This window comes from Microtus pennsylvanicus, chromosome 19, assembly GCF_037038515.1.
Source record: "Microtus pennsylvanicus isolate mMicPen1 chromosome 19, mMicPen1.hap1, whole genome shotgun sequence".
NCBI classification, from domain to species: Eukaryota; Metazoa; Chordata; class Mammalia; order Rodentia; family Cricetidae; genus Microtus; species Microtus pennsylvanicus.
The window spans coordinates 34,388,977-34,410,301 of NC_134597.1; the positions used below are offsets into that span (position 1 = coordinate 34,388,977).

Sequence of the window (21,325 nt, forward strand, 5' to 3'; positions counted from 1 at the left end):
ATGATAACATTGTTGGTGACAACATCAAGAAACATATATGAAAAATATCTACTGCATCTATTACTTAATACATGTGAGAGGTGTCTCACAGACTAAGTTACTCAGTCAAATCCACATGAGATAGTTCCCACTATTAGGTCTTATTTGCAGGCAAAAAACAAGCATAGAAATATTATGTTAACTGCCCACATTTACAATCAGCAAAAACTAGGGACTGTGTTCTTAAATTAGCTATTTCTCTTTTCATTGTGTGTTTTTATATTCTAAATTATGTCTAGGAATCTGAATAAAATCAGGTTTCAAGAATTCCTGAAAAGTGTGCTCTGGGAAGCTGTAGGCTTTCGGTAGTGTGTCCCCAGAGCTTGACACATCTAAACACTTATTGTCTGGGTTTGAATTTGGTGTCTAATTTGGTTAAAATATTCTGACTTCATATCCAGCTTCCATCCAGCTTCTCCTCTAACTTTCCAATTCTCTCTGTCTGTTTTCTAGTTGATTGGTCGGCCTGTGATGGTACCTTACTGGTCCCTGGGATTCCAGCTGTGTCGCTATGGATATGAGAATGATGCTGAGATCGCCAACCTGTATGATGAGATGGTGACTAAGCGGATCCCCTATGTACGTACATCTGCTGAGGAATTTTTGTCAGATTTAAGTATGACATAGTGTCTATCTCATGTCATGTCCATACTGTGCTTATACCATCCATAGCGATGACTCAGACTAACAGAGAGCAGCTAAGACTGGTTCACGGGTGCTGTCTCCTGTGCCAGGCTTTCCTCTGCTTCTTGACTGACTTCAAGATATTTAACTATACTGCTTACTGACATGATAAAAAATCACCATTCCAATACTAGTTTCTCTCAATTAAAGAAACTTTACTCAAATGCAGTGAAGTAATCCCAATTGAGGATTGCTTTCTTGGGCCCGGTATAGCACGATTCTCTGAGCCCCAAACTCTCACTGGCTCCATACTGGAATCCTGTATTGAGTTTGCAGTGAAATCACGTACAGAAAGAGCCACAGTCACCTCAAAGCCAGAGGTCCAATAACCAGAAATCATTTTGAAACCCTTTGTGCATTGTTCTGTGTTGTATTATTGCAAGGCATTTCCTGTAACATAGTGGTTCCCAACGTGTAGGTTGAGACCTCTTAGGTGGTAGTAAAATGACCCCTTGACAGGGGTCGATTAGGACCTTTTGAAAACACAGATAATGTCATTACAATCCATGCCAGTAGCAGAAGTACAGTTATGAGGTAGCAGTGGAAACAGTTTTATGATTGTGGCTCGCACATCATGAGGAACTGTATTAAAGAATGATATTAGGAAGGTGAGGAGCACAGGTGTACTGGAGAATCACAACGAGAGCACTGTATTTGATCACCCCCAACACTGGGTCTTCTACAGCTAGTGCTGTTTTGTTTTGATTCTATTATCATAGACCTATGATCTGTATTCTATAAGGACTTCATATTGAGCAGTCATCACTGACTTTAAGACACAGTCATAGAGAAAGTCAAAGCACTTTTTTTTAACAGCCTTTACACACAGGTAGGCATTGGTACTCATCTTACACTTTGTTGATGTTTAAGTAAAATTATTTTCTGTTTCTGAAGTAAATAAAAACATCAGTGAATATCCCAATGTACAAAGCTACAGTGTGGCATACATAGGGGTGGACTAGCTGGGCACAAGCTGCAGGAACTGCTGGAGCCTGAACTCTCCAGCCAGCAACCACTCTTTCCTGTGTCCTCCCAGGACGTGCAGTACTCAGACATCGACTACATGGAGAGGCAGCTGGACTTCACCCTCAGCCCCAAGTTCTCTAGGTTTCCAGACCTGATCAATCGCATGAAGGAAGCTGGGATGCGGGTCATCCTCATTCTGGTTAGTCCATTGTGAATGTGTACGCTGTGCTTGGGACAATGGATGGGATTGTGTGGGAATTGCTTAGAATGTCTGTCCTTTCCAGTTCTTGGAGAGAAACAGAAGTCAGTTTCTGTAAGTGTGTTTCATGGCAGTCACAGAAACTCTATAATGAAATTCCCACTGGGAATTTCCATTTTCTATCCTGCCTTTTTTTTTAAATCATCTTCTGTCTTACTTTTCCATCTGCCTTGTGCTCTGATTTCAGGACCCAGCTATTTCTGGCAATGAGACACAGCCCTACCCTGCCTTTGAACGGGGTTTAAAGAATGATGTGTTCATCAGATATCCCAATAATGGAGACATTGTCTGGGGAAAGGTATGAGCTCTGTGTTGATCCAGCCAGACTCACACAGGGCCAGAATCACTGTTAGCAATCTGTGGAAATGTTGATTTTTGGGCCTGTTATGTGTGGTTTCTAAAGTTTTGGTTTTCTTCCTTCCTTCCTTCCTTCCTTCCTTCCTTCCTTCCTTCCTTCCTTCCTTCCTTTCTTTCTTTCTTTCTTTCTTTCTTTCTTTCTTTCTTCCTTTCTTCCTTTCCTTCTTTTGTTTTTACTTTTTTTGTTTGTTTTCAGCTAATACCTGCTGATCTGCTTAAGCACTTTGAGGAATCTATTTTCCTTTAGGGAAATCTTTTTGACAACTAGTAGCTCTGATCCTTGACTTCTAGTCTCCTAAGAAATTAATTGTATAAACATTTGTTCAGGACATGTCTGTTAAGTCTCTCCTCTCATAGGTCTGGCCTGATTACCCTGGTGTTGAAGTGAACGATTCTCTAGACTGGGACACTCAGCTGGAGGTAAAAGGCACTCTGTGGATGCTGGATGTGGTCAGGGTTTCCAGGAAGAGGCAGCCATGTCTAGGACATTAGATGTGTCTACACAGAGGACAGAGACATGTGAGAAAGAACCATGTAGGAGCCATGTTCCTCCTGTCAGTCTGAGACCCATTATTTTATGGTTATCGATGTTTTACTTCAAGTGTGCTCAACTTTCCTGCCCATAGTTTCCTATGTCACAATGGCAATTTAATGTGGTCAGTTCCTGAGGGCTGTGAACTCACAACTGTATGCTTGTGCTGGCAGTTTTCAGCCTTTGTCCTCAGTTATGGGATCCTTTTCTCTATGTATGTTTGTGTTCACACACAGGCTGCTCCATGTCCACACGATACTCCAGCACCACCCTTCTTCCATCCTGCACTGGGCCTCTCGACTTTCCTTTTCCGTTCAGTTGTAGTCTCCTGTTATTAATTTGCTTTCTTCTGAGAACAGGCTTTTCCATTTAATGGGACCAAGTGGCCTAGGTTTCAGTCCTAATTTTTTATTATCTGCATTTACTTATGTGTTTTACATGAATAAATTCATTGACACAACTGGCAGAAGAATCATCAGACGCTCCTCTTTCTCAAATGTTTATCCAAAGCACTGAGTCAGCCTGTTTATTTCTCTATGAGTTTTCTGATACACCTGTGAGCAGTGTGTACACTGTTGGGAGGTAGCTGTCCTTGAACTTTAGTATTTGCTGAACTTTTAACTCTTCTTCAACAATGGCGATAATTGGTGAACTGGAATTGTATCAGTACGTGCTGTTGGGAAGCATAAGATAGTCCTAGTGTACCAGAAATTTGTGATAGGTGAGATGATGTTGAAGCTGGTCATCCAGGTTTTCAAGGTGCAGCTGAGATCTAGAAACTGTGTTAGATTCAAGAATTTATCAGGTACAATCCCAGAGAACCTAGACAACAAAGAGGACCCTAAGAGAGACATACATGGATCTAATCTACTTTGAAAATAGAAAAAGTCAAGGTTTCCTGAGTAAATTGGGAGCATGGGGATCATGGAAGGGGTTAGAAGGGGAGGGGAAGAGAAGGGAGGAGGAAAGAGATTTTATCATGTAAGGTATCATCTGGACACAAGCATAGAGTTTTCAATTTAAGTTTTAATCATGATAAGTCCAGTATCTGCCTGACCAGTCTATTCCATACAGTGTAGAAAGTTGTTAAATGCTGGGAAGGTATTATTATTTATGCTTTTTAATCTTTACTCTTAAAGCTTTTTCTAATAAGTCAAGTAGGTTTTATTACATAGGCTCTATTCAGACTATGACTCTGTACAACTGTGGAAATTTACGAATGTGCTTGCATTCTATATGATATATTTATTTACAACAAATTGGTTATATTTTAATTTGACAGTTATACCGAGCTTATGTGGCCTTCCCAGACTTTTTCCGTGATTCAACTGCCAAGTGGTGGAAGCAGGAGATTCAAGAACTCCATTCAAACACAGATAATCCAGGAAAGAGCTTGAAGTTTGATGGCCTGTGGATTGTAAGTGTGTATGGATTTGTCTGTGTATGCCTGAGTATAGTGCTTATGTGTGTATGTGTTGTTTTTAGCATGTGGATACATGACATTTGGCAATTATTTGATAAAGATTTCAGACATAGCAAAGTGCCGATCATCCAATTGAACTTAGAATTGTCCTCAGCATAGTATGTGGTAACCTGTTTGAATTTCCTGCTGTGAGACCTCCCAGCAGTTAGTGGGAATTCCTTAAAGCATTGCTTGTTCTAATGGAAAAATGAAATCATCTAGCCAATCATGTTGAGGTTATTTGTTCTTTTCCAGTGTTTCATGATTCCCCTCTGTGCAGCATCTATAGAGATGCTAAATATTGAACATGTAACCACTTCTTTGTTCCTGCATTGACAGAATTTAAGTGTCTTTAAAAATAACCCATAATCTCACTATTTGTAGGATATGAATGAACCTTCCAGCTTTGTGAATGGGGCAGTGCCTTCTGGCTGCAGCGATGCTACTCTGAACCGTCCTCCCTACATGCCACGTAAGGACCATGGGATCTCTTCACTTGATGTACAGTGGCTGGAAGAAAGATGAGCTCAGCATGCTGGGGTTACCCTGATCATAAAGGGTGCTTCTTCATCATTATTTAGGATTAATAGTATCTAAGTCAAAAGCACATCATATTATCCAATTGGAGATGTTAGAAAATTTCTTGAATTTGTCCAGAAATCACTCAAATGTGATAATGTCTCTGTGGTGTGACTACTTAAAGAATTCTTTTCCACCAATATGAACATGAAGTAATGTTCCCTTTGCATGGACCTGGTGGACTGTGAAATCATGTACAGTTATAGATTTGCTGCTTATACAATGCCTTTTCTGAGTCAAGAATTAAGAGTCAAGGCTGATCTTCACTTATGTTTCATTATTCCCTCAGATTTGGAAGCCAGGGACAGGGGCCTGAGCAGCAAGACCCTGTGCATGGAGAGCGAGCACATCCTTCCAGATGAGTCCCGGCTGCGCCACTATGATGTGCACAACCTGTACGGGTGGTCCCAGACCAGACCCACCTACGAGTGAGTGATCCTCTGCTTTCTCCAGCTGATGGCACTGTAGGAACAGACAGTGATGCTTTATCTTCCATGTTCCATACTAAGGGCTGAAAAGTAATCTAACTATAACTGTGTAGAGATTTGTATTTATTTAGCAAACATTCTATGAGCATGTGCCCACACACTGTGATTATATGTAAGCAAGATCTAAACAAGGTACCATCACATCAGTGGGAAACAGCGCCAGTGAGGCCCACTCATCTGGGGGAGAGCAGGTCACTACACAATGAAGCAAGTGCCATAGTCAGAAGAGACAAACAGGAAGAGGAGGACTGCAACTTCCCTCCGTTATTTCATAATTGGATGTCCATTTAGATGTCTGCATTCTATTGTTGTTTGCTTCTTAATTATTGCTGTCACCTTCATCAGACAGTCAATGTTTCTTGTATTGAATGACACCATATCCTGTGCCCATTGTATAATAGTAATTATCTTGTAGGAAACTTTAGAAAGGAATTTCTATTTTTCCTTCTCAAATACAGAAAACCAAGTATTGTGTAAATGACTAAGACCCTTTATTGAAGGTTCCCCTTTTGGTGACAACCTGATGATTTTGTTAATGATGAAACGTCATGGAAATGGTGATACCCACCAGCAGAGTCCTAACAATCAGACTTCCAGATTCTCTCCAATGATGTGGCACACATTTGCCACCACAAAAGAGTGTGGAGGAGGAGCTCTTTCCTTGCCCTTCTTTACTATACATTCTTGTTTCCCCAACCAGAGCTGTGCAGGAGGTGACAGGAGAGAGAGGGATCGTCATTACCCGCTCCACATTCCCCACTTCTGGACGATGGGCAGGACACTGGCTGGGAGACAACACTGCTGCCTGGGACCAGCTGGGGAAATCCATCATTGGTGAGTGGGTTGTGCCCTCTGCTGGCTGTGGGTGGACTGGGGAGTGAGTAGGACCTTTGGTGTAGGGGGCTTAGAAGGCAGAGAATGATGCCTGTCCTGACCCTGCTGCATCTCTCCTTGCAGGCATGATGGAGTTCAGTCTCTTTGGCATCTCCTATGTAAGTGCTCTTGCATGCTCCTCCCCCCTAGGAAGATGGCAGCATCCCTCAGAAAGCACCAGGGGCTGACTTTGCTCCTTGTTGTTTCAGACCGGAGCAGACATCTGTGGGTTCTTTCAAGATGCTGAGTATGAGATGTGCATTCGCTGGATGCAGCTGGGTGCCTTTTACCCCTTCTCCAGGAACCACAACACCATTGGGACCAAGGTGGGATGTCAGCTTCCTCACCTCTGTTATGTCACTGGAAATGCTCCTCGGCTGTTGAGACCAATCCTACTGCCTGTGTTTCCCAGAGAAAACTGCAAATCTATCAGTTCTCTTCCTATATACCATAGTTTTAATATTGCTTTCATGACTTTTCCCTTAGGGAGTATTTTCTATTATATCTGATGAAGAATATCGTATGATTTTTTTGTTAGAATTTTGCTGATATTTACCAGTCCAGTAAGAATATTTTAGGATCCTTTCATCTTATTCATTTTCTAGCCCTTTAATGACCTTCTTGAATTCCTTAGTTGTTTCTGGTCGACTTTGAATACTTTTCTTCTGCTGCTTTAGAGACAAGACCCTGTTGCCTGGAATTCAACCTTTGAGGACATTTCCAGAAGTGTGCTAGAGACCAGATACACCCTGTTGCCGTATCTCTACACCTTGATGTACAAGGCCCACACGGAGGGCAGCACAGTTGTGCGGCCTCTTCTCCATGAGTGAGTGTCAGATGGGAATCCTGTTGAACAATGGGCAATTTCCTTATCGTGTAGGGTGGAAGTGCATCCAAATACTGGTGGGTTTCCACAGTGAAGTGATGAGTCTCCTTTTGTCTGAGCTCTACTTAGTGTGTACCTTTATCATGCCTGTGTTGGGTATAAGGTATTTATTGAATGTGTGAAATGAAAGTTTCCATTACAACACTGTTTCTTTCTTATGTGACCCTACAAAGTCTTTCCCAAATTCAGTAGGGATTTTGTTATTGGGAACCTGACCAGTACATTTTCATGAAATTTTAAAGGGCAGCATATTGTTGCATTACAGTGTGTCATGGTGAAGACATGGAAGATGCTTTGTGTCAGATAATAATATTTCTGAAGTTTTAAGAATACAGCATGTAGGCCTGGGTTATATGTGATCCTTGCCATCTAGTGAAATATAAAGGAGGTATAGGTTGTAGCTGGATTTCTGACTTGGGTCTGAACTTGAGGCCTTCCTTGAGGCCTTGTTCCGAGGCCCTGTTGGGGTCATATTGTCACCTTCATTTCCTTTTCCAGGTTTCTGTCAGACCGGGAGACCTGGAATATAGACAGACAGTTCCTGCTGGGTCCAGCCTTCCTGGTCAGCCCTGTGCTGGAGGCTGTGAGTATGGAGACAAGAGGGAGTAAGGACTCCATGTAGGGCTGGGTGCCTGGGGTCATGCAGGGTCTGGTGTGAAGGGAGACATCGTGTCCTACTCTATGTTTGTCTCCTCTGGTCCTTCTGAGCCTAAGTTCCATGTCTTATATGTTCTGCCTTTAAACCTTTAATGTCTGCCTAATGTTTCAGGAATAATGTTGTCATGTTTTTAAGGATGTAATTATTTCTCCATTAGCCAAGTAAGGTATGCAGGGCCAAGTTTAGGAAGTGTAAAGATTTTATAATCCTGTGATTCTTAGCTACAAACTGGAGAACTGTTTGTAGCAATCTATGCCATCTCTTTTAAATCTCTTATATCATTTAATTATTCCTTTTATTTTTGAGGCTGTCATGTAATTTCACAATGTCCTGGCCTCTTTTGTGTTATCTTTTGAAACCAGCTAGTTTTCACCTTCTAGCTAAATGGTCTTGATGCTAGAAAAAAAACAATTAATTTACTTGGTGTATAATATTTCTTTTGATAAAATGAACATATGAGATTAACACTCCTCACATATTTTTCAGGCTGCACAATTGTTTTCTGCTCTGTAGTCACCATTGCCTGTTCATTTCTTTAGGGAGGGAATGAAACTTCTATAAGAGAGTGGTGTCTGGTTTTTCTCCAAAGTCTAGTAACCTGATGGGCTTTGTGAAAGCACTTAGTTTTGGTAGGCTCATTTCTGTGGCTGGAAAAGGAGGATCCTCATCACTGATAACCTAAGAGAAAAGAAGTAATTTTGTCAATTCTGTTAACTCCTCACCAGTGTATACTGGCCACTGTGTCCTTGATATTAGAGTCTCTGCTCACTCTTCCTTTGTATTTTATTTCAGAATGCCAGAGATGTCACCGCATATTTCCCCAAAGCCCACTGGTATGACTATCCCACGGTGAGTTTTTCTTCGTATTTGTACAGTCAGAAGGTGGTAGCATACAGAGTGTCTGGAGATGATAGATACCGAGCTCATGCCTCTTCTGGAAAAGACCTTTTGTGGTCTTGAATGGTCACTTCACACTTTGTGACCTCTTTTCCTTGCTTCTGACCATGACCAGTCACCCTTCAGGACAGCATTTGCAGTGGCACATAAAATATCTCACTGGTACCAGGCTTGCTGGGAGTTTGTGTGGGAGTCTGGAGCTTTGTCTTAATATCATTGCAGTGGGGAGACACCAGTGAACTCTTGAAATCATGCTGTTGGCTTCACTTTAGTTTATATAAGTTCTTAATAATGGGTGCCTTTTCTTCTCTGCATTTTATTAGAAGCCCGCTCTCTGGGGCTGGAGACATTGCCCTACATGTAGATGTGCTAGCACATAAGTCTGGTATCTGGAGTTAGATTCCTAGATCCCACGAGGTGGAGAAGGGAAGAAACATGAGTTGTGCTCTGATCTACACTACACACAAACACACACACACGCACATGCGTGCACTCATGCACATATGCAAATGAACACAGACCCCCCCCAAATAAATAGACAGACAGTCAGGCAAACTGATAGATAGAGATAGAGAGGGAGATAATTATATAGATTATCCATATCAATATAGACTACCTTAAAATAGGCAACTGGCTCAACTGTTCTAGTGCTGACCTTATTCAGTAAAATGATTTTTGTTGACAATTGGGTGTAGGAACACAGCCACATGAAGCTAAGCATGTAATCAGTACCTTGGGTTTGTTTATCTTAAGTACTGGCACAAATATATATATATATATATATATACACACACACACATATATATATACATATCATATTTTAAAAGTGATATATAGATATCTATCTCTATCTATATCTGTGTAGATAGATAGATAAATAAAATTTAAAAGTCAGTCTGTATAGTTTGTAAACTTAAGGGGAATTCCTCCATAGATTGACAGTTATGGTTCATATATAAACATATATATGAACATATAATAACACACACACACACACACACACACACACACACACACACACACACACACACACATATATATATATATATATATATATATATACATACATACATATAAAACACACAGACATACAGTGCATCACTTGGATGCCCGAGGTGTTCACATGCATTATCGATGAGAAGTCAACAAGAAGCTCTTTGTGGTATATTTCTGGGCCAGTGCAACCTAAGGGTCCAGCTGAAAGGACAGGGTTTTAGAGGTTTGCTGCCCTCTAACAGAAGGAGAAGGAAGTGGCAGACAAAGATCAGAGCATGTGTCAGTCCCTTGGGTGACGACAGCTGTGTGAAGAGTGAGTGGATTTCCTCCTCTCTGTCTTGGAGGCAGCTGGACCCTCCTCCACTTGTTATTGGCTCATGCTGCCTTTAGGGTGAGGATGCCCTACTGCCTTCTTAGTAGACCACAGTCAGCACAAGTGGTCCTCGTGTTGTCTGAATTTCATGCTGACTGCCTTATCCCTTCCCAGTGAGACCTTCTGGGTGTGTTGGGGGTTTCTGATGATATTGGGCCTGGACTAACGTCAATTAGGGAGGTTCACAGAACCCATAATTTAAGGCTGGCCCTGACTTTACATGGCCTTGAGAGCATAAACCATCATAAAATTTGCACCCTAGATGACTTGCTAGCCTGTTCTAGTGCAGACCTTACTCAGTAAAATGGCTTTTTGTTGAGCCCTAGGTATAGGAACACTAAACACACAGCCTCATGAAGCTAAGCAGGTATTCAGTATCTACAGTTTGTTTATCTTAAGTACTGACATATAAGTAAATGACTATACTGCCAAATTTTAAATGTGAAATATGAAAGCTAACAGGAGTTTCCTGTTATATAGCTTATCGCTTTTAAATAGAAGGTAGTTTCAGATAAAGGTGAGGTAAAAGTTAACCTGCAGAGGCAAAAGTTAACTGAGCAAGCTGTTCAGAGAAAAAGAAGAAGAATTAAATAGTGTTTAAGTAAAACAAATTTTAAATGGTTGAAATTACTGAGAAAATGCTGCCTTAGTACTATTCACAACCTACAGTGTTTTTCTTTTTCATTCTTTCTTTTTTGGGTGGGGGTCAGGGATAGCTAAACACTTGTGACACCTATTTAAACTTCCTACTTCATGTTTTATTGGATGGCAGCCAGACAGAGCCCATATGAATACTCCTTACCTCTTTAAAGCAACAGCTTCAAATACCTGCCAGAGGACAACTGCAATGTCTCATGGTCATTGTGGGAAGAGTAATGGAGCTGCTAGTAGCTTGTAGCCAACAGACATCAACTCTGATACTTTATATCAAAGGCATAGGGCAGCCTCATCACAAGAAGGATTTATCTGTCACAAATATCAATGAAGCAAAGTCAGGGAGATAGAAGCCCTACTGGAGTGAAACAGTATAGGAAGGTTTGAGGCCATGTATTAGGTCAGAATGCACCTCACACAAAAGAGACTGGGTAAAAGTGTTAAGAAAAGATATAGTTGGCTATATTCTGATAAGGATATGAAAACAGTACCATTTAATTGGACAAAGGTTTCCTAGGAAACAGCAGTCAGAAGTGTTGGTTACCTAGTAGGTCTATGAATGCATGTGTGAAGAAATGGGAATCTGTGGTTCCTTGGGGAAAAGGAGGTCTAGTACTGCCCTTGGCAGAAATGTTTCAGGAACTAAGAAAGAATAGCAGTATTGCTCAATGTCACCCCACCTCCCAAATTAGAAACACCGTGTGCAGTGAGGATGGTTGGAATCCACGGAAAGACCTCATTTAGAATGTGCTGTAACTCTCCCCATACCGCCACTTCCAATCCAATCCCTGGGGATTCTAATAAGCTCTTAATGCTTTAAATCTGTCAAGCCTTAACAGAACAGAGGGGACCAAAGTGTGATAATGACCTTTGTTGAATGATGGTGACAGAGCAGATTGTTCAGGATCTGCTGGGTGTTCAGGCATGTGTGTGTTCCTTCTCTCATCATCTCTTCTCCTGCCTCAGGGTGCAGATATTAATTCAACAGGAGAGTGGAAGACCTTGCCTGCCCCTCTTGAGCACATCAATCTTCACATCCGTGGAGGTTACATCTTGCCATGGCAACAACATGCCCTGAACACGCAGTTAAGGTGAGTGAAGGGTCTTGGGCTCTGCTTTGCATACCGTGATCTCATCCTTTTACGGAGAAAGCCATTTTACATCAAGTGTGACTCTCAAGGTCAAATGCAGTTTCCCAAGCATCTATTGTTCTGCTCTATGTCAATGTGCTTTGCTCCTTTTCACAAATGGACACTTTGTTCGTATCTGTGACCAGAGTGTGCTAAAGCAGCGGGTGGAATGTGGTGAGGAAGGATGCTGGCTTCTTTTGCCTTTGTGTGGGTGTTGGCTTCTTCTACCTTTGTGTGTGGATGTGTGTGTGATCACACTCTGCCCTTGGATTTTTTTTGTCATTTGTCTGGAATCTGTAGACTGAGAGCTACTCCCTGATGGACGTTGTAAGATATTCCCTGATCCTCTGTAAACCCTTCCAGTTTTCAGGATGCTGAGTGTCCTGTGGTCAGCCTCCTGCTTTCCCCGGGGCTGTTGCAATTTTAGTTCTGATAGTCGCAGGTCTTGAGGAAGCTCCAGTCTGGTCCCCTCACTCCTCTCTTGCCCTGGTCTGACTGTCGACCCCACGTTCAGTCCTCTTGTCCCATTCCTCCTCATTTCTAGGTTAGTATCCCCGATGGGTCCTTCTAAAATTCTAATTTCCCACTTTTACCCCTACCCCACAAAGCCATTTCTTTTTAGTGATTCAAAATGGGATTCAGGAGCATAAATTCAAGTGTCCAGTAAAATGGTAGCCTTCACTTCTACTAAAGAGTTCCATATTGGTGTCAAAGTTTTACTGAAAGTATTAGCATATTTATTTACCGCAGACAAGGATTTATTAGGAAGGTGGAAACCTATTTTTCTCTTTGAACACCCCTCACTGCTTTAATTATTCAATTTCACACTATTTGAAAAAGGGTTTAATCCAATGCCAGTTTGTTTGTTCATTCTCTTTTCAACATCAGCCTATTGTGTACTCCTATAGCAATTTCTCTCACCACAATGAAACTTTTATTTTTCCTCTTCCTTGTTGTCTGAAATCCTTTATCAGTGAGTCCCAGTGTGTTTTCAAGTTGAGTACCTGTACTTCATGCAGTGTCTCTTTTTAAATTTTTTTTATTCTTTGAGTCTTTCACGTCATTCCTCCAATTCCACCCATCTCCTTCCCCACCTAAGAATAAAACAAAATAAAATTTAATAGCAAAAAGGGAGAAAACGAAGAAGAAAATAAAAAAACAACAAAAAGAGGGAGAGAGGGTAAACACTCACCATGGAGGCTGCAGTGTGACACAGTAGTCATGTAGCAAACCCCTCTATCCATACATTTTTACATCATGCAGTGTCTTGATAACCATATGGATCAGTTATGTCCCAGACATGACAGTCTGCAAATGTAACCAACTCAGCAACTGCATTCAGGCATCGTCTCCCATTGCTCTTCATGCTGGGTCAGTCTGTGAGGCAAACTATCAAGTATTTACTGCCCCATCCCATAGTTCATTTCACCCTCAATTTCCTACTAAATTTTTATTACATATTATTATTAGTCTACATTAATTGTACAAATAAATCACTGACACACTTCTTTCCATCCATATGTAATGTATTGATCTCGTTCATCAACTGGTTCTCCCCCCCTCCTTTTTTTTGGCCATCCTTCAGTACTTCTACCTTGGTACCCATCTCAGGCTCTAATCATGCCTCTTCAATAAATCAAATTTTTTGTTTTCTTATTTGTGGATTTTATTGATAATAGGAAATATGAAATGAAAACATGACATTAAATGTCCAGCTTATTATGCTTAACACGGTGTCTCTCATGTCTGACTTTCTGGGCATCTTTGTGATTTAGCTCACTGTGTGTATTCCTGTGTTGTTTCTGTCTTTTATGAGTGTTGATTTCTCCTTTGTAAGCCTTTTACATAGTAGTATAAATTCCATACTTTAGTGTGCAAGTCCTCTGAATTGTTCTCACACTTCTGTTAGTGTCTCTGCACTCTTGAGTGTGCACGTCCTCTGAATTGTTCTCACACTTCTGTTAGTGTCTCTGCACTCGTCAGTGTGCACGTCCTCTGAATTGTTCTCACACTTCTGTTAGTGTCTCTGCACTCTCTCGAGTGTGCACGTCCTCTGAATTGTTCTCACACTTCTGTTAGTGTCTCTGCACTCTTGAGTGTGCACGTCCTCTGAATTGTTCTCACACTTCTGTTAGTGTCTCTGCACTCTCTAGTGTGCACGTCCTCTGAATTGTTCTCACTCTTCTGTTAGTGTCTCTGCACTCTCTGATCTCTTATTTGTGGCACTCTTCACTCTCAACTTTGGTTGCCGGTCAAGTGTGTTAAATGTGTTATATTACTGATATTTAGGATTGTGTGGATATATATTTATACTTATTGACACTTAGTGTGATAAGACAATCCCTGATTGAGGAAATCAGCTGATTTTGTTGAAAGCACTCTGATTAAGTAGTGGAAGGATGATCTGCAACAAACAATAGAAAACCCGAGGCAGTTGAGGGGCACATGTGGAACAAGCATCAAACAGCTTTAGATGTTTTGTTTAGTTTTGTTTTTTTGAAAGAAAATAATAGACAAAAAATTAATTTGGCAGGCATAATGGTGTATAATAGAATTAACACTTGAGTGGCAGAGGCAGGTGGGCTCATGAGTGAGTAACCAGCCTGGACCAGGGAGCCAGTTCTAAGCTAGTCTGAGCTGCTTGTCTCAAAAACAAACAAACAAATCAATGACCCCAAACAAAGCCACCCAATATAGAGTTACCGTTCTATAAATAACTCCTATTTTATGTGTTTCTGAGTAAAAATTTCCTTGGCAGAGAAAACTTATCTACTGGCAGCAGCTGATACAGTCCTTATTGTGTGGTCTCTGTAGTGACCTTGGCTAAGGCTCCACCCTGTTTCATAGTCTACATTCTGTGGATCAGCATGGCCCCAGCATCCACTGTCGCTGATGTTTAAACCCTGACTTCCTGTTTGTACATACGTTGCTGAGGTTTGGGATATTTCTTTCCTGTGACAGTGATACTGGAGAAAGTGTCTTCTAGTATTCTTGCCCCTGTCTCTGAAGGGAAGAAGTCACCCATGACTTTACCCGTCTGTCCTTTGCCTATGTGAAAATTGGTGGCAATATCTTCTAAAATTCTTTGAGTACTAAGGATTTGTGCCTTTTGGTTCTGTTCCCCGCAGCCGGAAGAACCCTCTTGGCCTTCTCGTTGCCCTGGATGAAAACAAAGAAGCAAGAGGAGAGCTGTTCTGGGATGATGGGCAGTCAAAGGGTGAGTGCTGTGAGAGGGCGTGGCCATGGGAGGACAGAGTGTCTGACTCTGTCCCTTCACCCTGATGGACATTCAGGTGTGCATGAGATCTCACCTGTCATCTTAGAGCATTCTGCCAGAGAAAACATGGACTTCTGGTTGTACTCATCAGAGGCCATGCTAGATGAACCAAAGAATGAGGAGGAGAGCATCTCTCTCTTTTTCTCTGTCTGTTTCTCTCTTTCTGAATATTCTCCTTTGTTACTCATGTCTAACAGGCTCTCACTTCATTGTTAAAGGACACCTGAAGGACACATTTTGAAGACTGTTCCTGTAATTCATTTTCATTCATTCATATGTAAATATCTTCGCCATGAGTCTTTGTGGGAAAACTGTTGATGATGTGGAAGTCATAGCCATGGCAGGGAGGCAGAGAGCACACACAGTCTTGTTTATGAGCATCTTATGTGTTTTAGGAACTGTCTTCTTTATATATCTCCCTCCCTCCCTCCATTTCTCCCTTCCTCCCTCCCTCCCTCCCTCCCTTACTTCATTCCTTCCTTTCTTCCCTTCCTTCTTTCCTTCCTTCCTTCCTTTTTCTTTCCTTCCCTCCCTCCCTCCCTCCCTCCCTCCCTCCCTCCCTCCTTCCCTTCCTTTCTGTCTCTACTGTACTAAGAATTCTCATGACTCTAATTTGGGAAATAGATTCCCGTAAGATGACTGCTTTGGGAAGACTACAAAGCTTGCTTTCATGTTTAGAGCATTAAGGAGAGGACAAGTATGTGGCCATGCAGGCTATGAACACATATAGGCATTGTGAAATGTTTACCATAGTATTAACTGATATTTCTATCACCACTAATGGCAGCATTGGCTCTCAAAAAGTTGCTCATAGTCCTTGAACAGGTTTTCCACATTTATGCTCCTACCAGACCATGAATTATCTTGTTCCTTCTTCTGTTCATGTGAGTGCAGCTATTTATCCCAAGTACAAACAGAGACCATGCATTGCTTCTCTTTAGCTGTCTCACCTGCTTCTCCTAGTGGAATATGAACCAGATTCATGTCTGCTGTCACCATGCAGGACTTTCTTCTTCCTTAACAGTAAAGAAAACTACATTGTAAACATGCACCCTAATTCTTTTATTCATTCATCTTCAAATCGATATGTTTGTTGTTTCTTCATCTTAGCTATTGTAAGAAAATAGACAACAGATTTAACAGCAACGTCTTAGGAGAAAATATAGAGGGAAACTTCTTGAATATTGAGCTTGGTATTGTGATTTTAAATATGACACCAAAAACATAGACAACAAATCATAAAGTAAATTTGCATAGTCATTATGGAGACCAGTGTAGACACTCCTTCACAGGTTGAAGCTACCATATAGCAAGCACACAAGTCCACTGTCTGAGTCTGTACCATCAAAAGAAATAAAACAGTATGTCACAGAGATGCTGGACCTCTCCTGTCCACTGTGGCCTTGTCTATACTATTGAGCATCTGGAAGCAGCCGAAGTGTCTGAAGAAGTTGTGATTGACAGGTATACTGTAATGTTCTTCAGTCATGAGAAGAAAGAGCAGTCAGTTTTTAGGAGAGGAGGTAAAGCTCATCTTCTGTGGGCACAGGCCAGGCTGACATCTCTTTCTCCTTTCAGATACTGTGGCCAACAACATTTACCTCTTCAGTGAATTTTCTGTCGCCCAAGTGAGTGCATATTTTTATGAATATTGTGTGAAATTTCATATGATGATGACTGCATATGTTCTTCTGTGTGCATATAAATGTATTTATTTCAATATCAGCACCATTATTTATGACTTAATTATATCAGTTAGTTATTAAAGAGTCAGTAGTGATAAAGAAATGAGCTAGTGTTGTAAAAGAATATTCTAGGGCTGGAGAGATAGCTCCAAAGTTAAGAGCACTGACTGCTCTTCCAGAGGTCCTGAGTTCAATTCCCAACACCCACATGGTGTCTTACAACCATCTGTAATAAGATCTGGTGCCCTCATCTGGCCTGCAGGTAAACATGTAGACAGAACACTGTATATATAAAAGAATATTCTATAAAATATCTGTCTATTTCCTCACTCTCTCTATGGGCATTGTAAAAAGAAATTTGTACACCTATAAGCATGCACCAGCAAAAAAATTGATATACTTTTAGAACAGGTCAAGGGTACAGTCTAAGATGGGGTGTTTTAGGACCTAAAGAATCCAGGTGTTTATTATTTGTTCATCATTATGCTTTATATGTTTCAGAACCGTTTGAATGTGTCAATTTCAAGTCCAAACTACAAGGATCCCAATAACTTAGCATTCCAGGAAATTAAAATCTTTGGGACAGAGGAAATTAACAATGTCAGGGTGAAACAGAATGGTGACCTTATTCAAATGTCTCCAAAAATCTCCTACAATTCAGACCTGAAGGTAAGAATTCATCCTGTGAGGGTGACTTTCATGAACCTCCATGGTGTCTTGAATCACTTCTTGTTAAGATTACATGATTTGTTGAAGGATCAGAGCCATTTGAGTCTTGATGGTCATGTCGCAGTATGGAGGAGGAAGTAAAAATGTAGATGGTTTGAGGCACCATGGCTCCAGTTTTTCCATCCTTCTTTCTTCCCTCTCAGTGATTGGTTTTCTCTAACTGGATGTGGAAACAAGGTCTGAGGGATGGGATCTGAAAGTTGATGGCTTGTGTTTGAAGGTGAAGGTTGAGATAGGAGTCTTGTATTAAAACATTTAAATTGCTTTTATTTATTTACTTATTTTTAAATGTTTCTATCCATTTGTTAAACTCTATTAAGACATAATCTACTCTAACATATACATTTGTAAGAAATATTTTGTGAAAAAGCTGATGGTGTGATTAACTAACTTTGGTGGTGACTAGAAAGTGGTATTCTGGAAGATACAAGGATATTCGACCTTACAAGGATATTTCCTCAGCATTGTGCAGAAACTTTCCTTAGTCAACTGAGCTTGCTAATTGGTCTATTGACAGTTGATGTTTTGTCATGACAGCATACAAAGAGGATACATATATTACAAAGTTACATATAAGGAATCAAGTGTTTGATTGTGTCTATGGATAAGTTTAAGACACGTGAGTGATGGATATGTGAAAACAAGCTTTGTTCTTGATGGAAAATAAGATAGTTAAGATTTCTCTACTGTTTGAACTAGGGTGATGAGAGATGCAATTCACATACATGAAAATATGCAAAAGTATTAAGATGGTATCTAAACCAATGTTGGTAAAATATTTACCTTGGTTTTATCTGAAGAGCTGTAGTAGGTGAGACTAGCTTTTTGGATTCACGGAGATGGAGACATGACTCTGCATTTAATATCACTGGTTCTTCCAGTGATTCCCAGTACACATGTTGGTTCACAAACACCCTTAACTCCAGTTCCAGGGAATCCAATGATACTTCTGGCCTCTGTGGGTACATCACACACATCATGTATGCAAACAAAACACCCATACATGTAAAATAAGGCTGGATTCATTAGCTTTACATGACAAGAAGTCTGAGATGGCAAACAGATTGGAGTTTTTCTTTATCTTTCTGCAATTAAAAGTTTAAAATTGAAAACTAGTTGGAATTGATTCAGAGGTTGAACTTGGTCAGAAGTTCTGTTTTGTCTAGTGACTGGTAGAGGCTGCTTGGATACAGTCTCAATAGCCTTATCTTAAGAGAGGTGAGAAAGAAAAACAAAGCAAGTAAAGAAAAGAGAGATGGTAAAAGAGGAAAGCAGGGATAAAGCTGAAGGGACCGGACCTTCTAGTCAGAAAGTAACTTTGGCCCAGCTAATGAACTCAAATTTACTCTTCTGGCCATAAATATGCCAAAGTCATTAAACTTTCAGATAATAATAGGTAGAATGTATTATTTGAACCTGAAAGACCAAGAAATAAGTGCACATTTTATACAAAGAAGATAGCTGGTAATGTGTTCAGAGAGGGCCTTGTTTTCCTAGAAAGTGTTTGTATGGTGATGCTCTCCAAGTTGAATTATTCTTGACAGGCCAGTCAAAGGGTTCAGAAGCTTTGCATAATCAGGTTTAATTCCACGCCTGGCTAAGGTCTCATTCGCACTTGGAAGCAGAGAATTTTGAGTCAGAGAAAACTTGTCATATTTGAGAGGATCTCAGGGACCCAGTTAAGGAAGTCATATTTAATTCTCTAATGTCTTGGTAGTGATCCTTCAGTCAAGGCCTTATTGGAGGCTGGAGTAGAGGGTGGGGATTGGCGGGACAGGAAAGACAGGGCAGTATTCACTGGAAGGACACTAAGAAAAGGACGGTGACTCCAGATACGTGAATGCATTAGTCATGCAGGTGCTGTGTAAGAAACTTCAAATAAAAGAAGAACAGGAAAAATTAGAATGGAGCGCAGCGGTTGAAAGCAAATGCAGTATGTGTAACTTCAAATGTGGGTTTCTGGCCTCGGGACATGATGAGACTGTGTGTTGTAAATGAAAGTTTATGTAAGGATATGTACTATTCCCCATTCTCACACTTAGCTGATAAATCTTAGACCAATTCTCAATAAAAAAAATAAATAAAAATAAATATAAAAAAATCTTAGACCAAGATAATTGGGAAAACTTGTAGAAGATTCCTGAAAAATAAAAACCTACTACAGCCCAAGGCACATGATTCATATTGCCCCATTTCCTAAGCATTCCACACCAAACAGGTCATGATATGGGGAGGTGATGAAAAACAAAAATAGCTTAATTTGGAAAGTAGAGGAGAAACCCTTTTTGACCAGGGGTTATGTGGACCAGAGAAGGAATAAAATAAAAAGTGTGATCATGGCAGGGTTTTTTCCTACCTCTTTCTACAGTGTAATAGAGACGATTTTGATAGAATACTGGTATTTTCCTTTTGCCGCTATCTCTTACCAATACATACAGCTGTACACTTGCCAACGGTAGTGTGCTCTTTAATTGTGAAAAGCAAGGCCTAAAGATAGATTAAGAATAAGTGTTATACTTAATTTCTGTTAAAAAAAATAAAGAGGTTCAGATCTGAAAGACCTTTGTCCTGAGGATGAATTTGCTTTCCTTCAGGTTGCCACCATCACAGATATCCGTCTTGAGCTGGGAGAAGCATATATAGTGGAGTGGGACATCAGGAGAGACCAGGAGAAGATAGACTGCTATCCAGATGAGCAAGGTGCTTCTGAGGCCAACTGCATTGCCCGTGGCTGCATCTGGGAGGTGAGTGTGCTGAGGACGTTCATGGACAGTAGATACCCTTGTCATGGACAGTAGATACCCTTGGAATACAAACTATAATATCATCAGCACAAGAGTGTACCCCCCCCAGATTTATTAAAATCTATGGTAATAAAAAGCTCCTAATGAACCTTATTTAGATTGAGGAGTGTAATGCAGAAGATGAGGTCTTCCTGTGGTCTTGGAGACCTGGAACTTAAATCCATGCTTACTTTCTTATAGGCACGAGTGAATGATATAATAGCTTTTTCTGTATAAATTGACTTAATAGTCTATTTTGTAACTCCAGATCCCTGCTGACTTAGGATATTGACTTTCTTTCCAGGAATCCAGCTCTTCTGGGGTCCCTTATTGCTACTTTGCAGAAGAGCTGTACTCAGTCAGCAATGTTCAGCATGGCTCAAATGAGGCCACAGCTGACATCTCCCTGAAGGCTTCTCGTTCTATCAATGCCTTCCCCTCTACCCCCGTGAATCCACTAAAAGTGCAAGTGATCTACCACAAGAATGACATGCTGCAGTTTAAGGTAAGCGCAGTGTGTGCAGTCAGGTGTGGGCGGGGCCTTTCCAGGTCCATTGCCCTTTGCAATCATGTGTCACAACGTTCAAAAAAACAGAAAAAAAAGAGTTTTAAGGTTTTTTTTAGTAAAATACTATGGAGCAACATTCTAATAAAGAGAGTAACTAGATGACTTGCAGGGTAGTGGAACTTCTAACTTTGAATATGTGAATGTCAGTGTGTATAAATAAACTGTTTGAGAGAACAAAATATGGAGCTCAAAGGAGACTCCTAGGAAGGCTGAGCAGTTACAGATGGATGAGTTTGGTGTAGGGGTCAGATGGGAGAAGGGCAACAGAGGGTGTGTTTCAGACCTTGAGATTGTCTTGGTCATTCATATAAGCTACACGGGGAATAGGCCTGAGGAATGACTGCCATGTTGGTGGCTTGCAGATGTGTGTGTGTGATGGGTGATGGTAATGGAAGATGGGAAATGGACCAGATTTGGGATTGATGAGGATTAAGAGAGGGGTATGATTTT

The 21,325-nt window shown here is 40.8% G+C and overlaps 1 protein-coding gene across 1 annotated transcript in view; it reads left to right on the forward strand.

The window, feature by feature from the left end:
• The window catches only part of Mgam (maltase-glucoamylase), a 143,647-nt gene that overhangs the window by 76,567 nt on the left and 45,755 nt on the right, over positions 1-21,325 (forward strand). Inside the window, exons 53-71 of the mRNA XM_075953615.1 lie at positions 493-618; positions 1,760-1,888; positions 2,136-2,246; positions 2,663-2,725; positions 4,120-4,254; positions 4,684-4,771; positions 5,168-5,306; positions 6,067-6,200; positions 6,324-6,358; positions 6,449-6,565; positions 6,917-7,065; positions 7,624-7,708; positions 8,576-8,632; positions 11,670-11,794; positions 14,962-15,050; positions 16,689-16,738; positions 17,297-17,464; positions 20,119-20,268; positions 20,612-20,812. Coding sequence (XP_075809730.1) covers positions 493-618; positions 1,760-1,888; positions 2,136-2,246; positions 2,663-2,725; positions 4,120-4,254; positions 4,684-4,771; positions 5,168-5,306; positions 6,067-6,200; positions 6,324-6,358; positions 6,449-6,565; positions 6,917-7,065; positions 7,624-7,708; positions 8,576-8,632; positions 11,670-11,794; positions 14,962-15,050; positions 16,689-16,738; positions 17,297-17,464; positions 20,119-20,268; positions 20,612-20,812 — 2,151 coding nt within the window. The remainder of the gene's footprint in view (positions 1-492; positions 619-1,759; positions 1,889-2,135; positions 2,247-2,662; positions 2,726-4,119; positions 4,255-4,683; positions 4,772-5,167; positions 5,307-6,066; positions 6,201-6,323; positions 6,359-6,448; positions 6,566-6,916; positions 7,066-7,623; positions 7,709-8,575; positions 8,633-11,669; positions 11,795-14,961; positions 15,051-16,688; positions 16,739-17,296; positions 17,465-20,118; positions 20,269-20,611; positions 20,813-21,325) is intronic.